Source organism: Manis javanica, chromosome 4 (genome assembly GCF_040802235.1).
Source record: "Manis javanica isolate MJ-LG chromosome 4, MJ_LKY, whole genome shotgun sequence".
Classification (NCBI taxonomy): domain Eukaryota; kingdom Metazoa; phylum Chordata; class Mammalia; order Pholidota; family Manidae; genus Manis; species Manis javanica.
In genome coordinates, this window is record NC_133159.1 from 78,127,072 (window position 1) to 78,142,890 (window position 15,819).

General features: G+C 35.6%; 1 protein-coding gene across 5 annotated transcripts in view; it reads left to right on the forward strand.

The window, feature by feature from the left end:
• The window catches only part of RPAP2 (RNA polymerase II associated protein 2), a 109,181-nt gene that overhangs the window by 34,288 nt on the left and 59,074 nt on the right, over positions 1–15,819 (forward strand). For all 5 annotated transcript variants that reach the window (XR_012130236.1, XM_073234274.1, XM_017666488.3 and 2 more), the window contains exons 9-10: positions 759–841; positions 3,524–3,604. Coding sequence is in view for 4 of the 5 variants with exons in the window: in XM_073234274.1 (XP_073090375.1) it covers positions 759–841; positions 3,524–3,604 (164 nt within the window). In the remaining variant the exon portion in view is untranslated. The remainder of the gene's footprint in view (positions 1–758; positions 842–3,523; positions 3,605–15,819) is intronic.

A 15,819-nucleotide genomic window follows, 5' to 3' on the forward strand; every position in this document is an offset into this window, starting at 1 on the left:
TACCTTCCTCTAGAATGGATTGATGATAAAATTATTTGAAGCTGGGCTTCAGTCCCTGTAATAGCCAGTCTGTTTTCTATTCATTCTTAATCCTGGAGTGTGATCCTTCTAAATCCTGATCTCAAGCATGGGGAGAGTTGTCAGTACTTCTCCTTTCTTGGCATGCCCCAAACTCTAATGTTTATTAGTAAAACCATATTCAGATTCTCAGTATCTAAATTGTCTCTTCTAGGATTAGTCAATGTCCTCTCTGGAACTACCTTCTCCAGAATCTCAGGCCATAATTCTTTACTGTCTTGTTAGATCTCTGATGCTTTCAAACAAATGTGAGTTTTTTCCCCAGCTTTTTCAGTTCTTAACAGGAGGCATGGTTTGAATTATCTTGTGTGCCACTTGTGGAAATGTAACTCCCCAAAATATATTTATAGTATTTGCTTATTTTAACCCTTTGACATCCAACATTTATATAGCATTTAGCAGCTTACAAGGTCCTTTTATATATTTTCCCATTTAACAAAGAAGATACTGGTATCCCTATTACACAGACGAGAAAACTCAAAAAGGGAAAACAACTCAAGCAAGTTCACATCAGCCTACTGACTGAACTGATACTCAAATATAAACCTCCTAATTCTCAAGTCTACTTTTGTTATACCCCATTACAGGTAGAAACTTTTTTATTTGAATATTTATTGTTCGTATCAAAAGGAAGAATGTGAACTTATGGTTTGTTTTGCTTTGTTTAAAAATGTTTTCAGCATGATGCCACCTTCCCACTGATAGATTCCAGTTCTCAGAACCAGATTAGAAAACGCATCATACTTGAAAAGTTGAGTAAAGTGTAAGTACATAATTGTTGTTCCACTTTTATACTGTTTTTAAATTAACTTAGTATTGGTGAATTGGTTCATAATTTCTAGGTGTTAATCCTTAAATTTTGAACAGTTTGAAAATAGTGTGAGAAGTTTATATAGATTTCTTTACCTGAGAAATTAAGATTTTAAAAATATCCTACCAAGGAAATACCAAAATTAAGTTATGTGAAAAGAGAGGTACATAATAAAGAGAAAGGTGAGATGGGAATAGAAAACCAAACTGCCTTGCTTCCACTTAATAATCCAGTGAAGGCAGGGAAAAAATATCAAAGCTAAACCCATTTAAATACTGATTTGTGGTAAATGTGTCACATAAGTTTCACATGTGAAAAAGATTTTACAAAATTTTAACGGTCTATTAACTTACTCTGCATACATACTCAGAACCATTTCACACTCAGCAACCTAAGTTTTTGTTAAGCTCAACTTTGCACTTTAGTTTTAAGCTTCCCATGGTGGAAATTATTATTCTTGTATTTAGCCCAGTCATAAATGACATTTAAAAATTGCAATCTTGGTTTCTCTTTCAAAAAGAGCTCAAAAATCTATTTCTCCAGAGGTGTGAGAGCTGTCTTGAACTTTTCAACATGTGTTTTCTCTCTTTAGCAGAAAAGATGGGAGGGGGTTTTCAGTCATTGTTTAGGTATTATGCGTATAAAGAAGTCTTGATTTTGTAGTAGTTCAAAAATAAAAACAAATTTCTTGGAATTTCATAATATTTTGAACAACTTACTCCTAAGTTTTGCACTTTAAATAAATGTTTAAGTTAATATTTATTGAGTGCCTGTTATATGTTAGGCTCTTCATGTATAATAATAAATCTGTTACAGTTTTCCCTTTTATGTGCTCCTCATACTTGTACATTTGTTTGTGTTAAATATCAGGTTAGAAAACAGTATACCTCTTTTCTAGATAGTTGATCCATTGGGGAAGGAGATACCAATCCTTGACTTTAATTACATAGGTTTTGAAAGTTGGGATGGATTATCTGTATTGATATGTAATCAGTAGGTAGGAATTTACCTGAAAACAGTTTTCTAGATGAAATGGAAATACCCAGTTTTAAATTTAAGGCTACATAAGGCATGTCATTGAAGGAATTCTGTTCTTTCTAAGTTTTGGCTACAATAGAAGATATCAAAAGGAACCCTGCTATCAAAACTATTGGTAGCATAAGAGCTCATTTTAAGAAAAGGTGGAATAAAGAAAAAGAAACAACACTGAAAACAAAATAATTATGGTGACATAGTGGTTTATTTTGTTGTTTGTTTATAAAAGCAGTTGAGTTTTTTCTCATTATAAAAGTAAGACTTTTTTTGGTTTCTGATCAGAACAAACCAATTGTAAAAAAACTTTTTTAATAGTTGAAAATGAAACGTGTACTGGGTATTGGATGATATTAAAAAATTGTTAGGTATAATATTTTATTGCCCTTATATAAGAAAATGCCCTTGTATTTAGAGATACATTAAGGGAATATTTAGTGGTCACATGATATCAGGGATTTACTTTAAAATGTTACTGCAAAAAGAAGGAAGGAAGAAAAAGAAGCAAATGTAACAAAATATTAGGAGGTTGAATCGGGGAATAGATAAAAAGGGTTATGGCTATTCTCTCTACTTTGGAGCATGTTTGAAACTTTAATAAGTTTTTATAAGGTAATACATGCTTAGTACAGAAAAGTTAGGCAGTACAAAATGGTATAAAGAGGAAGTGAAAATCACCTGTAATCCCACCACTCAACAATAACTACTATTAATATTTTTATGTTTATCCCTGACATAGATGTGATATATATATATATATATATATATATATATATATATATATATATATATAGTACATGTAAATTTTATTCCTTTAGTTCCCTCTGTTATAAACCTTGAAGGAATGAAACATGTTTGATAAATACTATGTATCATGTAATAGCATTATGTAATATATATTTTTATAAAAATGAGATAATACTACATATGCATTTTCACTTAACATTTATCATGAGTATCTTCCCACAGTGAAAAAAATATAGATTCACATTATCATTTCAAAGGTTGTATTATATCTCATTATATGGGTATGTCATAATTTAATGAATCACTTATTGATGGACATTTGTTTCCATTTTTTCACTACTAAAAATATTTCTGCAACATCTGATTTTGTTTTAGAATAACTTTTTTCATAGTAAAACCATTGATTCAAAGAGTATCCACATTTAAAATGTTAATATATATTGTCAAATTGCTCTCTAGAAATGTACCAACTTTTACTCCTACCATAAGGAGTTAATGAGGAGAAATATGCCACACTCCCAAACTGTACCGTTTAGAGGACTATTCTTCTAACCTTGTGTTCTTTCCATTTTGTCCTATATTTGAAAGTAAAGTGGTAAGAAAAAGTAGAGACAAGAATATAGCAGCCAAAATGATATTTTTCATTTTAGTGCCTTACACTGTAGCATAGACTACAAAGTAGAGTGTGGATTTATTATGAAATATTTCCTTGTTATTTCTCTCCAGTCATAACCTAGCTCAACTGCCTTCACCTAAGTGCCATTATTACCTATGGGAAATCCAGACTTAGGCAAGACCTAAAAAAGGTATCTGTTTGATTAAATTATATTTTAAAAGAAATATTTTTATTTGCAGCTTGCCTGGACTTTTGGAACCTCTTCAGATTACAATAGGAGATATTTACACACAGCTTAAAAATCTTGTCCAAACTTTCAGGTTAGTGTTAATATTTTGATTTTTCTTCTCAGCTGTTTGATTTTATGTGGTTGCCTTGCAGAATATATGGGTGGACTAAGGCAGGAAGAAAGTAAGTGGCTTACCTTCGGTGTCTTAGATCTAAATACAGTGTTCTATTTTCTCCACTAAACAGCATTACTTCTGTAGTTTGTTAAATGCAACCCCTTATTTGCTCAAACCTTGATATATTTAGATTTGGATAGTTTATTTATAGAATAGCCTAAAATTAAGAAAGAAAATGATACCTGAGACACAAAGGTGGTTAGTAATGTCTTGGATCATAGTGAATTAGTAAATATATGTCAGGTGACCAGCACTGTGCCTGGCTCTATGGGCAATACAAAAGAAGCATTATGTCCCTCCACAAGGAACACCTTTCCTTTGAAAAGATAGGGTGAACACAGTGAACAACACAAAACACTGGGTAATTTAATGTTAAATTGTATGGAACAGATGTGAAATGATAAGAAATAAAGAAAGGAAGACTAGAGAATAGCAATGTGAAGTACAACAGATGGGATTTTTCTAAAACTATCAAGGTAAAACTATTTAACCAGGCTAGGACTATGTTCTGGACCAAGAAACACAGGAGTAGGCCTCTAAATACCCTATCAGTAAAGGTATGCTAAATATACATTTTGACCAAATGCCAATGACTGGATATTAAAATATTTGCTTGTGCCTAAAGCAGACAGCACCAATACAGAATGAACTTCTAGGGTAGAAGAATCATTTCATTCATATAATTAGTTATTAGTATGGCTTATTGTTGTCAATAGTAGCAGCAATATTTAAAAAATTTTAAATTATGTACAAGAACAATTTCTTGGTACTGTCCACTGTCAGATTTCTCTTGCAGCCACTGTACAGTATGTCACTAACAGTAAATAGACATTCACTTTCAACTAATACATTTAAAAACATCACTAACCTTTTTGTGTGCCACAGAGTTAATCAGGAAAGCATTTCTCAGAATTTAATAGGAGTTAGGATTTATAGTTGCAGTGAAGCTCAGAAATTCTTCAGCTACTGAAAAGGAAGGAGCATTTGTAACACTTTTAAATATTTACCCTTTATAGACGGAAGACTATTGGAGTTGGCTTAAGATGTTCTTGTAGAGTCACTTTGTTGTGAAACTTGTCTAAACAAAATGTTTTTGGGTTACCTCAGTTTTTCTCTTTACATTTTTAATTATTTTGATTAGAGATTATATTTGGATTATTGCATATTTGTTATTTACAAAATTTAGATATTTTTGCAACTCATTGTATTTTGAGGTGACACTGTTTTTAATTCATCATCAGAAGATGTAAAGAATTTCCAACAGAACTATTTCTTGGAAGATTTATGACTCAAATGGAAGTAAATAACTCAGACTTAAATATAGCTCTTAAAGGTTATTTTTTTTAATCTTATGCTAGTACGTACTACCATTCTACAAAGATTGAATTATGATAAAATCTAATCTCTATTCTGTCTTAGATTATTTGAATTGTTATAAACATTTTTCCAAGACGTAATGTTCTTGAGAAAGTAATCTATATAATGTGTTCAGTATTTGTATTAACTTCAGTCCGTTTGCTAAATAATTGAAATTTTTAAAATTATTTTATATATAAACAGTTTTCACAGCATCATTAGATACTGCAGCATTTTATCCTTCTATTAACTGATAAGCACATAAGGACATTCCACTCCATTTCTGCTAGAATGCTTATATTTGAAAGTGAATGTTCAGGTAATAACAGTAAATCTGAACGACATACTTATTCTAATTACTGAGATTGTCATACTCATTAGATATTATGGAAACTGTGCAGTCACATTATTAATCACACACAAGTTTATGAATACCAGAATACCAGAAATGATATTCAGATTGGCCTAGGCCTTTGGAAGACTGACTAAATGCTTTGCCAAAAAGAGGCCTTGGGCCAAATACCAAGACCAAAGTCAAATTTATCTGCATCCCTCTTACTTATGAAAAGAGAAACACGTATTTTTTAGGTGCTCTATCTTATGATTATGCATGCATTCAAAAGAAAAAAAAGTTTTTTCCTAACTGCACTAATGATAAAGTTTGAGTGTGTGTGTGTGTATATATATAATGTGGAAGCACTGAAGTTTAGGATTTGTTCAGGATTTATGAGGAAGTGTTAACAGAAAGTTAGATAAGGGAAGATGAAAACCAGGTGCTCCTCTGATTCATTGATTATATTAAAGGACTTGCTCAGTTTCTTGCAGACAATGTATATTTAATCACCATTTTGGGCAAACTGGTAAAGTGACTTAAGACATATCAGAAGAGTTATTAGAATAAGACCTTTGAGCTTAACCTGCAAATACAAATTTTGTACTTCCATTTTTACTCATTTAGAACAGATTAACAATTTAATTTACTTTGTATCTTCTAAAGCTATTTTTCTATAGATCTAATTGGATGTCTTTTTTAAAAAACTGTTCAACTAGTAAGTTCTCAGAACTTACTAGAAACCCATTGGAAAGAAATATTAGGCTACAATTGCAAGATTTCTCTATTACTACATTCATATGTTTTAGGAATTTAGGTATTTCAAATTGACAATCACTGTCCAGGCTGTTATTTTTGGTCCTTTGAAGCAGCCCTAGTATCTGGTCCATGTCAATACATGTAGTCAGTAGGGTGCTCACTATGTGCCAGGCTGTACCTGGCATTTACATGTTACCTGTGGATAAAGTGAAGGTTCTTATGGCCAGGATTCTCACCTGGCCCTGGTTGGGTAGCTCACTACACAGATGTGGGCAATACATCGTTATTGACTCTATATAAAGAGCTCCTCTCAGTGCTCTGAGAGACATGGTGGCACCACTGCAAGGCTGCAGGAGAGCAGAGACGAGACTAGAGTGCTGGCAGCACCAAGGACAGAAACTGACACAGCTGCCTGGGTAGAGAGGCCCCGAGGCAGAGACTGCTTGCTGCATGGAGACTCGCTCTGAGTGGATGGGATTCTAGTGATTGACCTGCCACCATGGAAATAAAGTTGGGTATAACCCTTTCACCCCAAGAACATTCTACTGTCATTTCTTTGGTCTCATTGAATCCATAGTGAACTTGTCTGGGGTTGAAACCCATTGGCAAGACAATTGGTGTAATCAGCAGGACTCATTGTTGACCAAGGAAAAACAACAGGCTGCCCTCATTGGAGGAGTGTTTCAGTGGGCTGTACCTGTGGACGGGGAGATATTCAAGTGTCCCCCAATGGGTATGTGGTACTGTGAAGGTGTGGATGACTGGGCTTCACCCCAAGAGAAAGAAGATTTGTTGGTGACTGAAATGGCAACACTACAAAGTCTACAAAGTGCTGTGGAAATGGTAAAGGATATCATGGTAGCCTGAGAGGAAGCAGCATGAGAAGGAGCAGCAACCCAAGAAAGAGTGGCATGAGAAGCAGCACAGGAGTACAGGCTGTCAGGTGCTGTGGGGCAGGTGAAGAATGTAGTGGAGCCATCAGCCCCAGAAATGGAGGAGCAGAAGTTTGACAAACAGCCTCAAGCACAGAAGGAAATATGGTCTGCTTCCCAAAGGAAGAATTTAAAGGGCCCTGTGAAGGTCATGAGGACCCAGATATGGGTTGACTTGAGAAGGCAAGAGCAGACAGAAAGAAATTGGATGGAAAGTCAAATAGAATCTTACTGGAGATGTGGCAACAACTGAGACCAGAGCAGCGGTTCTGGCCACTGAGGATGAAGCAGAAGCCAGAGAAAGCAACAAGATCGGCCTGTGTGTCTGCAGGACTTTCTGCTGGAGAAGGTGGGTATTATAAGGCCCACCATGGTTCTTTTACAGTCTTCCACTTCATTTGCACAGGGACCATTGCAGAGGATTGAGGGCACATAGATTGAGAGGCAAGAATCCTGGAGGGGTGGAGGGTGGATAAAGTGAAGTTTCCTATGGCCAGGATTCTCACCTGGCCCTGGTTGGCTAGCTCACTACACACATGTGGGCAATACATCATTATTGCCTCTATATATAAAGAGCTCCACCCAGTACTCTGAGAGACACCATGGCATGGCTGCAAGGCTGCAAGAGAGCAGAGAGGAGACTGGAGTGGTGACAGCACCAAGGGCAGAGACTTAGATGGCTGTGCGGGTAGTGTTCCAGAGGCAGAGACTGGCTTGCTGCATCCCTCCCCTCCCTGAGTGGATGTGATTCTAGTGATTGACCTGCCAGCATGGGAATAAAGATGGGTATAGCCTTTTCACCCCAAGAATATTCTACTGTCATTTCTTTGGTCACATTGAGACCATAGTCAACTTGTCTGGGGCTGAAACCCATTGGCAAGATATTACCTCATTTTGTTTCCAAAAAATACTGGTAGTATCCTCATTTTGCAGGTCAGGGATGGGTGGTTAAGTATTCGCATTCGCTCAAAGCACACAACTGGTAGTTGGGTTAAGATCCTGAGTCAAGGTGAATAGGATAGATCTTAAATGTTCTCACCATAAAAAAAAAGAAAGAAAGAAAGAAAGTGGTGATTATATGTGAGACGATGGATGTTAATTAGCTTGATTGTGGTAGTCATTTCACAGTGAACACCTATATCAAAACATCAAGTTGTACACTTTAAATATATGTATATAATTACTATGTCAATTTCACCTCAGTAAAGCTGAAAAAAAATAAGGGAAAAAAAAGAAATCTACCTTTCATTGTCTTGGTAGTCCTTAGAATCAAAGATTTTTAAAAAGTCATTCATTTATCACTTCTTTAGACCCTAAGTAAGACCTCTACTTAAGAGGACTCTATTACCTGTGAAACTAAGCCTTCTGTGATACCTAAGCTAGCCAACACAAGAAGAATAGTGTTCATTAGTTCTGTTAAAAGGTTGATAACAGCCTGTAGATAAGACTTTCAAATGTCATTTTCCATTTACACTTATGAACTGTGAACACCTTTTTTCATCATTCCTACTGTGTAAGTCCTTTCCAGCTACTTTCTACAATATTTATATTAAAATAAAGAATAAATAAAACAATGTGATATGTGAGATTTGCTTCAAAATTATCCAGGTTAGTATGATGTTGAATATGAGGTTGTATAGATGAAACACGCTTATTGTCCAGGAGTTGGTAATTGTAAGAGTTCTAATGACTCTATGGGAGTTTATTTTATATTCTCTCTACTTTTATATATGTTTGAAATTTAGTAAAAAGTCTGGGGGAAGAAATAAAAGGCATCCAGATTGGCAAGGAAGAGGTCAAACTGTCCCTGTTTGCACGTAATGTGATATTGTACATAAAAAAACCCTAAAGAATCCACTCCAAAACTACTAGATCTAATATCTGAATTCCGCAAAGTTGCAGGATACAAAATTAATACACAGAAATCTGTTGCATTCCTATACACTAATGATGAACTACCTGAAGGAGAAATAAAGAAAACAATTCCATTCACAATTGCATCAAAAAGAATAAAATACCTAGAAATAAACCTAACCAAGAAATTGAAAGACTTATACTCCGAAAACTACAAGACACTCATGAGAGAAATTAAAGAAGAAACCAATAAATGGAAACACATCCCATGCTCATGGATAGGAAGAATTAATATTATCAAGATGGCCATCCTGCCTAAAGCAATCTACAGATTCAATGCAATCTCTATCAAAATACCAACAGCATTCTTCAACAAACTAAAACAAACTATTCTAAAATTCATATGGAACCACAAAAGACCCAAATAGCCAAAGCAATCCTGAGAAGGAAGAATAAAGCAGGGGGAATTATACTTCCTGACTTCAAACTCTACTACAAAGCCACAGTAATCAAGACAATTTGCTACTGGCACAAGAACAGGCCCATAGACCAATGGAACAGAACAGAGAGCCGAGATATAAACCCAAGCATGTATGGTCAATTAATATACAATAAAGGAGCCATGGATATACAATGGGGAAATGACAACTTCTTCAACAGCTGGTGTTGGCAAAACTGGACAGCTACATGTAAGAGAATGAAATTGGATCATTGTCTAACCCCATACACAAAAGTAAACTCAAAGTGGATCAAAAACCTGAATGTAAGTCATGAAACCATAAAACTCTTAGAAAAAAATATAGGCAAAAATCTCTTGGACATAAAGATGAGCAACTTCTTCATGAACATATCTCCCCAGGAAAGGGAAACAAAAGCAAAAATGAACAAGTGGGACTATATCAAACTAAAAGGCTTCTGAACAGCAAAGGACACTATCAGTAGAACAAAAAGACATCGTGCAGTATGGGAGAATATATTCATAAATGACATATCCAATAAGGGGTTGACATCCAAATTATATAAAGAGCTCACACACCTCAACAAACAAAAAGCAAATAATCCATTTAAAAAATGGGCAGAGGAGCTGAACAGTTCTCCAAAGAAGAAATTCAGATGGCCAACAGGCACATGAAACGATGCTCCACATCCCTAATCATTAGAGTAATGCAAATTAAAACCACATTGAGATATCACCTCACACCAGTTAGGATGGCCAACATCGAAAGACAAACAACAAATGTTGGCGAGGATGTAGAGAAAGGGGAATCCTCCTACACTGCTGGTGGGAATGTAAACTAGTTCAACTGTTGTGGAAAGCAGTATGGAGGCTCCTCAAAAAACTAAAAATAGAAATACCATTTGACCCAGGAATCCCACTTCTAGGAATTTACCCTAAGAGTGCAGCAGCCCAGTTTGAAAAAGACATATGCACCCCTATGTTTATTGCAGCACTATTTACAATAGCCAAGAAATGGAAACGACCTAAGTGTCCATCGGTAGATGAATGGATAAAGAAGGTGTGGTACATATACACAATGGAATATTATTCAGCCATAAGAAGAAAACAAATCCTACCATTTGCAGTAACATGGATGGAGCTAGAGGGTATTATGCTCAGTGAAATAAGCCAGGCAGAGAAAGACAAGTATCCAATGATTTCACTCATCTGTGGAGTATAAGAACAAAGCAAAAACTGAAGGAACAAAGCAGCAGCAGACTCACAGAACCCAAGAATGGACTAACAGTTACCAAAGGGGAAGGGATTGGGAAAGATGGGTGGGAAGGGAGGGATAAGGGGGACAAAGGGTCATTATGATTAGCATGTATATAGGGGGAGGTGACACGGGGAAGGCAGTATAATACAGAGAAGACAAATAGTGATTCTATAGCATCTTACTACATGATGGACAGTGACTATAAAGGGGTATGTGGTGGGGACTACCCATACTACCCATAGGGATAGGGGAAATCTAGTAACCGTAATTTTGTTCATGTAACTGTACATTAATGGTAGCAAAATAAAAAAAATGTCTGGGGGAAATAAACCAAAAACCTATGCATTATTTTGGTGTAAAGGATGCTATAAAAACCTGAGGTAAATTAGTTTTAAAATCTTTACTCCTTACTACCTTGCTATCAAATTCTATAGCTTTAACAAAAATTGCTTAAATTGGCTTTACTGCTTTTTAGAAAAATTTCTATTACTTAAGAGTACAGGATAACACCTGGTAAGATAACTCATTTGGGGTCTTCAGATTTTGGTAGAATAACTTTAGCAGGTATGTGACTATTTCTAAGCCAGGGCTTCTAGGTGAAGTCTGAGAAAAATGCCCAGTTGATGACAGTGACTAGTGTTCAGAAACACTAGTCTTTCAATCAATACTGACAGTGGGAAAGAATTGGCATAAATAACCAATCCATCTCTTTGAAATGATAGACAGTAAGAGGAACTTGTAGAACAGTGATTATCAAGCCAGTTGTGCATCAGAATTACCTGGGGAGCTTTTAACAACTACAGATACCTGGCCCCAGCTTTAGAGATTGAGTTTCATTTGGTTAGGGTTGGGCTCAGACATCAATGTTTTTTCAAAAAAACCCAGGTGATTCTAATGTGCAGCCAGAGGGAGCTTGTTAGAATTTAAACAAAAAGCAGCTTTCTCAGCTCTGAAGAATTTTTCCCTAGTGAATAAAGCTGTTCTTTCCACTGAACTGCATTACAGTCATTTATCCAGAATGTTACATTGATTTTTCTGTCATAGTGCTTCCATCAAAAGTTGCCTGGTAATGACTCACTGTTGTCAGTGTTGAAGTCAAGAATTTTTCTAAATCTGATTTAAATTATATTTTGACAAAGAGTCCTTTTAAAATTTCATCAGTGATGAACCAAGGTATTTTTCTGCATCTGTATTGAATTTCAAATTTTATTTTTAAAGTTTTTAAAATATTTTCTACTAAATAATACTGTTTTCATTTTTGTATTATCACTTGGACAACAGTAGTATATTCATTAGCATATGTGCTTGAAATTATTTTGACTCAGCGAAAGGAAAGATGTGAGAGCAGGTAAAATTTTGCTATTCTGCCACTATAGTACTTTGAAGTGAAAGCAAAGACCATTTTGTGTTTTCCCCAGTTCCTGAAACAGTGGTATAGAGGGGACACTCAATACATTTTTGCTGAATGATTAATTAAATTCATGAAATTTTAAATTTGTCTTAGCTTTGGGAGATGAACGATAGAAAAGGAAATTCTGCTTAACTGTTTTTGTCATTTTTCTTCCTTACATGTTTAACTCTTTACTTTTTTTGCTAATGTGGTGGATTCTGTTTTAGTTGCTACAAAGCAGTGAATAAAGCAGAAAAAAATTCTTCTTTCATGGAATTACTTTAATAGAGAGAATGTGTAAATTTTTAAAAACATAATATGTACTATTATTATATGGTGATATGCCCTTTCCACTTTCTCAGTTCATTCTCCTCCTTTTCTCCCCAGAAGTAGGGAAAGGGATGGTACTGAGTAGGAAGGAAGTTGTGATTTTAAATAGGCTGATCTGGGAAGACTTCACTGAGAAGATACCATTTGTATAAAGAACTACAAGTTGCTGAGGGAGCAAGCCATGTTGCTCTTTGTAAAAATGTATCAGAAATAGCAGTAGGTGCGAAGGCTCTGAAGCAGGAGCAGGCCTGGTGTATACACACAATATTAAGGATGCTGGTGAGGCTGGAGAAATAAACAGAGGCAAAGGTACAAATGAAGTCCCCATTGTTGTCCTTTCCAATCCATTCTCCTTTCTTCCCCAGAAGCAACCAATAGTGTGAATTTGCTGTATATCTTTCCAGTCTCTGTTTTATACTTTTACTACATATATATGTGTCCATAAATAATATTGAATATTGGTCCTTTTATTTATATAAGTAATATGATACTATATGTGTGGTCTTTTGTTCAAACTATTATGAGCAAAATTATACATCTAGCTCACTGACAGCTATTTAGTATTCTATAAAAATGCCACAATTTATTATCTTTTTCCTATTACAAGTAGTGTTACATACACCATATTCATATACATTTCCTTATAGATAAGTGAAGAGTCTGTTTAAGCTTTATATCTAGAAATAGCTGAGCTATTTTCGTATGCATTTTCAACTGTATTAGATATTATCAATTGTTCAGTTGCTCATCAGGTTTGTTAAAAATACTATTTCTTCGTGTCTTCACCAACTCTTGGTATTGTATTTCATTTTTACCAATGTGATGGAGTGAATTACTGTTTCCATATTAATTTTGGAGATTATTAGTGAGATTGAGCTCCTTTTCAGATGTTTACTAGCCATTCAACTTTCCTCCTCTGTAAATTGCTCAAATCCTTTGCACATTTATTTATTGACTATTTTTTTTGGTATCATTTATCCACAATTACATGAGAAACATTATGTTTACTAGACTCCCCCCTTCACCAAGTCCCCCCCCCAACCATTAGTCACTGTCCATCAGCATAGTGAGATGCTGTAAAATCACTACTTGTCTTCTCTGTGTTGCACAGCACTCCCTGTGCCCCCACACACATTATACATGCTAATCATAAAGCCCCCTTTCTTATTCTTCCCCACTTCTCCCTCCCTTCCCACCCATCCTCCCCAATCCCTTTCCCTTTGGTAACTGTTAGTCCATTCTTGGGTTCTGTGATTATGCTGCTGCTTTGTTCCTTCAGTTTTTCCTTTGTTCTTATACTCCACAGATGAGTGAAATCATTTCGTACTTGTCTTTCTCTGCCTGGCTTCATTGAACATAATACCCTTTAGCTCTATCCATCTTGTTGCAAATGGTAGGACTTGTTTTCTTCTTATGGCTGAATAATATTCTATTGTGTGTATGTATCACATCTTCTTTATCCATTCATCTACTGATGGACACTTAGGTTGCTTCCATTTCTTGGCTATTGTAAATAATGCTGTGATAAACGTAGGGGTACAACTGTCTTTTTCAAATTAGGCTGCTGCATTCTTAGGGTAAATTCCTAGAAGTGGGATTCCTGGGTCAAATGGTATTTCTATTTTGAGCTTTTTGAGGAACTTCCATACTGCTTTCCACAATGGTTGAACTAATTTACATTCCCACCAGCAGCGTAGGAGGGTTCCCCTTTCTCCACAACCTTGCCAACATTTGTTGTTTCTCTTTTGGATGACGGCGATCCTTACTGGTGTGAGATGATATCTCATTGTGGTTTTAGTTTGCATTTCTCTGATGACTAGCGATGTGGAGCATCTTTTCATGTGTCTGTTGGCCATCTGAATTTCTTCTTTGGAGAACTGTCTGTTCAGCTCCTCTGCCCATTTTTTAATTGGATTGTTCACTTTTTGTTTGTTGAGGTGTGTGAGCTCTTTATATATTTTGGATGTCAACCCCTTATCAGATATGTCATTTATGAATTTATTCTCCCATACTGTAGGATGCCTTTTTTTTCAATTGATGGTGTCCTTTGCTGTACAGAAGCTTTTCAGCTTGATATAGTCCCACTTGTTCATTTTTGCTTTTGTTTCCCTTGCCTGGGGGGATATATTCATGAAGAAGTTGCTCATGTTTATGTCCAAGAGATTTTTGCCTATGTTTTTTTCTAGGAGTTTTGTGGTTTCATGACTTACATTCAGGTCTTTGATCCATTTCAAATTTACTTTTGTGTATGGGGTTAGACAATGATCCAGTTTCATTCTCTTACATGTAGCTGTCTAGTTTTGCCAACACCAGCTGTTGAAAAGGCTGTCATTTCCCCATTGTATGTAATGCTCCTTTATTGTATATTAATTGACCATATATGTTTAGGTTAATGTCTGGACTCTCTATTCTGTTCCACTGGTCTTTGGGTCTGTTCTTGTGCCAGTACCAAATTATCTTGATTACTGTGGCTTTGTAGTAGAGCTTGAAGTTGGGGAGCTTGATCCCTCCTATTGGCTATTTTTTAAGACTTTATTTTTTTTAAAGCAGTTTTAGGTTCATTGTGACTTGAGCAGAAGCTATAGAGATTTCCTATATATCCCCTGCCTCCACACATGCATATCCTTCCCCATTATTAACATTTCCCACCACAGTCTTAGATTTGCTACAGTTGATCAGCCTGCAATGACAACATCGTTATTACCTCAAGGTCATAGTTTACATAGAGTTCACTCTTGGATCTTCTATAGTCTATGGGTTTAGACAAATGTATGACATGTATCCATCATGTATCAGAAAGTATTTTCAGTGCTCTAAAAATTCTCTTTGTTCCACCTGTTCATTTACTCCTCTTACCCTTCACCTCCTGCCCAACCCCTGACAAACTGATCTTGTTACTTTCTCCATAATTTTACCCTTTCCGGAATGTCATATAGTTGGAATTATACAGTATACAACCTTTTCAGACTGGCTTCTTTCACTTAATTAATATGGATGGATATAAAGTACCTCCATGTGTTTTCTTACTTTGGTAGCTCATTTCTTTTTAAGGCTGAACACTGTTTCATTTTCTTGATGCACCAGCTTATTTATTCATTCACGTACTGAAGAATATCTTGGTTGATTCCAAGTTTTAGCAATTATCAAGAGAGCCAATCAAAACATCCATGCCCAGGTTTTTCTGTGCGCATAAGTTTTTGAATCCTTGGGTAAATACCAACAAGCATGATTGCTGTATTGGATGACAGGAGTATGTTTCATTTGTAAGAAACCACCAAACTGTCTTCCAAAGTTCCTATACCATTTTGCATTTCCACTGGCAATGAAAGAGAGTCCTTGTAGCTCTGTATCCTTGACAGCATTTGGTTTTGTGATTCTTTGGGATTTTGGCCATTTGAAGTGTGTAGTGGTATCTCATTTTTGTTTTGCATTTCCCTGATGACATAAGATGTGGTGCATCTTTT